At 32.1% G+C, this 5,279-nt stretch overlaps 1 protein-coding gene across 1 annotated transcript; it reads left to right on the plus strand.

The window, feature by feature from the left end:
- Window positions 1-231: 231 nt before the first annotated feature.
- LOC131053068 (uncharacterized) lies at window positions 232-1,617 on the plus strand. Its single transcript, XM_057987672.1, has 3 exons — window positions 232-1,186; window positions 1,291-1,331; window positions 1,588-1,617. Exons 1-3 carry the CDS (start codon window positions 232-234, stop codon window positions 1,615-1,617), a joined length of 1,026 nt encoding a protein of 341 aa, XP_057843655.1.
- Window positions 1,618-5,279: the final 3,662 nt, after the last annotated feature.

The raw sequence follows: 5,279 nt of genomic DNA on the forward strand, positions 1-5,279 counted from the left end.
CACTTCTCTCTGGAAACTTTATAAATAAGTTGACAGTATATGAAATATTGTATTCAGTGCCTAGAACCTTTCAACCTAATTGTTTTTGGGAACACTAAAGAAATGAAGAAACATGATCTGCACAGAACAAGAAGATCCGAATCTGATTCAATTAAATACAATGCCTTGTCATCATCCATAAGCCTCCATAACCAAGAATTTAAAAAAATTCGCACAAACCAGTGGAAAGAAATGATAGAACAGATAAAGTCTCCAGCAGACTGGGATGTGTACCTGAAAACCAGACCAGAACTAGTGGAAATAGGCATAAGAGAAGGTATTCCAGACTGTGTTCGTTCCCATACATGGCAACTCACATCTAAGGGTTACCACCTTCTCCATTCCCACCAAGGACTGTATAATCAACTTCTAATTCAATCCAATTCTTTGTCAAATCAGCCCTTGCGCAAAATTGAAAACATGGGGATTGTTAAAGACATTCATAAAACTCTAGAGTCCCAGCGATTCTCTAACCAGGCCATCAGTACAGGGTCTCTGTACAATGTCTTAAGGGCCTATGCAAACTATGATTCAGAAGTTGGGTACACAGAAGGAATGAGTTTTATAGCAGCATTACTTCTTGTCTACCTGGATGAAGAAGAAGCATTCTGGGTCATGGCTGCACTGCTGAAACATGAAGGGAACAGGGGACTCAGGGGAATATATACATATCAGATTTATGATTTGTGTGTTTTTCAGTTTGAGAGTTTACTAAAGGATCACCTACCAAAGCTGGCTTCTCACTTTGAGAAAGAAAAAATCAAAGCTAGAATTTATTTCCCTTGGTGGTGTATGACAATGTTTGCTGCTAGATTTCCCCTGAACTTTGTTAAGAGGATTTGGGACATTCTTTTCATTGAGGGTTTAGAGTTTATATTTAGGGTTGGGTTGGCACTGCTGAAGTACTGTGAAGAGTATTTGCTTAGACTGGGCTGTGAGAGCCTTAAGAACACTATGACTCTCTGTCTGTTTCCTGAGGATGCCCTGGATCCTGATATGATATTGCCACTGGCCTATTCTTTTAGGATTGGGAACAACAGGATGGAGGAGCTCAAGGTGGACTATGAGAGGAGGGAGAATCTCCCATGCTTAAGACCTATGGAGTGTGTCAGGAGGCAACCTTTTCATAAGAATACTGGAATACAAGGTGAAGAAAATTCTCTTAGATGTAGTCATTAATGGTGAACCACATGATTATTAATGCTGAACCACATGATTACAATGTTACCTGTTTTATCTTTGTATAACCAGAATTTATAATTTCTCTGCACTTAAATTCTCAACAGAGACAGGTATTTGGTGCATGAGACTCTTTTATACAAACATTTCATACATAACTCTAAATATTAACAAGAGGTCTGCATGGCAGCTTACACAGGAGGATTCTACTGTAGAGCAGTTTCTCTGTGTTTTGGTCGAGAATAATTTTGTCCTTATCTGAGATCATAAGGTAGTCGCTATGTTCTATGCCTTGTCTCTTTCGTAATATGAAAAATAAATCATTTTTTATTGGTAACGATCAACTTCTAATTTTAAGTTCTGTTTCAGGTTGCTGCAGAAATTAGTGGAAATGTTTAAAATGATTTAACATAAAAATTCTCAACCAGTAAATATGTTCTTCCAATGGAGATGATATTGTATGCATACGAAGCTTAAAGCCTTTTCATAATATTATTGGAATATATTTACAATTTGAAAATAATGGTTCTTTTTAATTACAATTTAAATTAATGGTTAAAAAATATTTATATATGTTAATTTTTTTTAAAAATATTTCTTTATTAAAAATATTATTAATAAATATGATTTAAAAAATATAATTTAGACAGTTTTATTTAGAGTTATGGGAGCTCATGTAATAGAAATATATTTTTTGAAAATAAATAGAATTCACAATGTTTCATAATTCAAAATCACTTATATATTTTAGAAGTAAAATTAATGAAATTTGAATTAGGTTTCTCTCATAATTTAGGAGATTGATTTCCTGTGTTGCATAGTCAATCCTAAATGTAAAAGATCCAAGAACCCACATAGATTTGACTTATAATCTATGGGAATAGACTTGTTGATAGTGGATAGATACAATCTAGTATGTGGTGTTCACCACTCCTTGTTGATTGTATCTAAAATACTTTGGGGAATTTAATCATTTAATTGCACTGGCCAAGTTCACCTAGGTTGATTCCCTTTATAAGACTAGTTTTATAATCATGAAAATGATTTAAGAAAACACTCATTAGTGAGCAAATATCTTATTAGGATATTGAATAAGGTCAACTTTAGGGTGTTGACCTGAGTTGTGTGTGGCACATGGCTTGCAATGTGCATTTCTATTGAAGAAGTGTAGCTATGACATGTCATAGAATGTTTAAATTTTCTCAAAAGATTGTGAAGATCTAAAGTAATCATATTCCTACTTGAGAACCAATGAAGGCTATGTATGCTTGTAGAAGCCAAGGGAAGTTGGTTCATGTACTGTACTAAAAGGAGCGAGTGTTTTTGACCTTGTCGCCTTTTGAGGAGAAGCCAATAGCTATATATAGTGAAATAGTATAAATGATCCAAAAGTATGATGTTAGTAGTGAAGTTGTTTGGTGTCATAAAATACTAATGTTTTCTATGTTGGTTTACATTGTGTCATACTATGAAGAATTAAAGTGTGGCCATTATCTAGTGAAGCATGAATCTAATGAAGGAAGACAAATAGCTCATCCTTTAGAGTGAATACGCGGAAGCTCTATATTCTTGTAGTATTGTCATAACATTTCAAAGTTGATGTAGAGATGACTTTTTGAAAGTGTAGAGATGTATGTACATACTACATACACACATATTATGTAAGCATACAAGTATATATGTTTGCATTAATTTGAGTTATTTGTAATTAGTTTAATACTATGTTGTTCCCTTTTAATCTATTTTAAAATAAATAACAATAAAACCATTCTATTCATTCTCTTTTATTTTTCTTTTGTTTATTAAAGGATGAAAAATATTACAGTTCTCTTTTTCAACAACAAGATGACACATAATTCTTATTTTTAACTCCATTTTACAATAATTGATCTTCAAGATGAATAAAACTAATATTGAATATTAACTAGAGATCTACATGATACTTTACATTGGATAATTCTACTCTAGAACAATCTCTCTATGTTTTGGTAATTGCTATGTACTATGCCTAATTTTTTCTTGGTAAAAAATAATATTTTTTATTGGTTAGGATGATCTTCTAAGTTTAAGTTATTGCAAAAATTAATGGAATGGTTAAGATAATTTTATTTTAAAAATATCAACCAATTAACACATGTATAAATTTTCTTCCAATGCAATTATGATCACATACATATATGTGAAGCTTAAAGCATTATTATAATTTGACCTCACATATAGATTTGACTTATAATCCATGGGAATGAACTTGTTGACAATGGATGGATCACAACCTATTAGTGTTTTTGTTGATTCCTCAATCCTATAGCTCCCAAAGATTAAGAATTATTATGTAGGTAAAAAAAGTTATTCAACTAAAAAAAATAAAATCATTATAAATATGAAATACATAATGCATGAATGAATTATATAATAATGAATCTTTATAATAAGAAAAAACATTAAAAAATCTTAGATGAGGATAAAAATAAATCATGGCATATGTTCCCATCCTACATCTCTCGTGGAATGCAATAAATGAGAAGCTAAAACTTGTAACGATGAATGTTTTAAAAATAAAAGATAGGGCTTCTTGATGAGGTACCCATTTACAACTAAAAACATCTCTCATAATTGGAGAAAATAATAAAACCTTACTAGAAAAAATTCTCTCCAAAAGAAAGAACGACATGAATGACTAAAGCCTAAAAAGCAACATCCAAAAAGAAACGAAGATGAAGAGCACCAATGAACCACAAAGAAGTTGCAACAAATTGTTAAAATATTATACTAGATTTTTGAAACAAAAATATTATACTATATGAGACTCCACAAACAAGGATTATTTGTTTATAAGATATGAATGCCAAGTAGTTGTTTGGAAGAATAATATCCTACTATGTTGAATCAATGGGGCCATGCATGAGCTAATGACAAAGTCATCAGGAATGAAAAAAGATGAAGATGATTGAGATGGGATCTTAATGCAAGGAGTAGGAACATGAAGATAGGCCTGTGATCTATTGAAACATGCAAGACTTGTGATATACCCTAAAAACTCCTCTAAAGTATCATCATCAAAGGGTATAAAATTTGCATGTGCAGGGGAAAGAAGAAAATCTACAACAAGATCCTCTAGAAATGAAGAGATATGAGGGTCTCCATGCATCTCTCAAAGTGAAGTCTAAATTTCATGAGGACACTCAAGGTTTGATATAACACACATAGTGTCATGATCAACACTAGAACAAATCACTCCTACCACATGGTCTATGATAATACCCCAAGATGATCTATATCCTAGAGTCACTAGTCTAGGTATGAGTGCATACAACTAAGACAAAATATCTAGCCACCTGAGATTTGTCAAGATGTCGTGACGCCAAGACTCCTAATTACCCTTTGCTAGGATGACAACTAAAGGATGAACAAAAAACCCATTTTACCTCCTCAAATAAAATAATCAGACCCCAAAAATCTGATCACATGTAAGGAAGATCAAATACAACCTTATCCAACAAACATATCCATTCTAAGTGCCTAAACATTCAAGTAATTGACTAGATATTGAAAACACAATAATTTGAATAAAAAGTACCTAGGGAAATATGGAAAAATGAACTTGAGATCTGGATAGAGCATTGAATGACCTTTCCAATGGTGTTTGGTTTTCAAAAAATGGAGTCTAAATGTGCAAGGTATGGCCTCAAAAGCGTGGAAATCTAATTTTGACTTTGGAGGCTTGGTATAAAAAAATTAGGGTAGAATCTAACAAAACCACTTGCAAAAGAGATCAAGTAAAGACAGTATGCTCAATAATGAATCATTGCACATAAGAATATTGGAGATAAAATTGTAATGATTGAATGAATCCTTATAAAAGGATGAGTGAAACCCTAGATGCAAAACCTAAAGGTTAGATTTGATTATCATGCGCCAAGCCTCATAATAATAATGAATGAGACAACTTAAGCTATTATTAGCCAAATTATATTAAAGTTAAAAGCACCTTAGTTTAGTTTATGTGAAAAAGTTAAACCTAACTAATACATAATTAGATAAAGTGTCCTAATTACTCCAAG

Source organism: Cryptomeria japonica, chromosome 8 (assembly GCF_030272615.1).
Source record: "Cryptomeria japonica chromosome 8, Sugi_1.0, whole genome shotgun sequence".
In the NCBI taxonomy this organism is placed as follows: domain Eukaryota; kingdom Viridiplantae; phylum Streptophyta; class Pinopsida; order Cupressales; family Cupressaceae; genus Cryptomeria; species Cryptomeria japonica.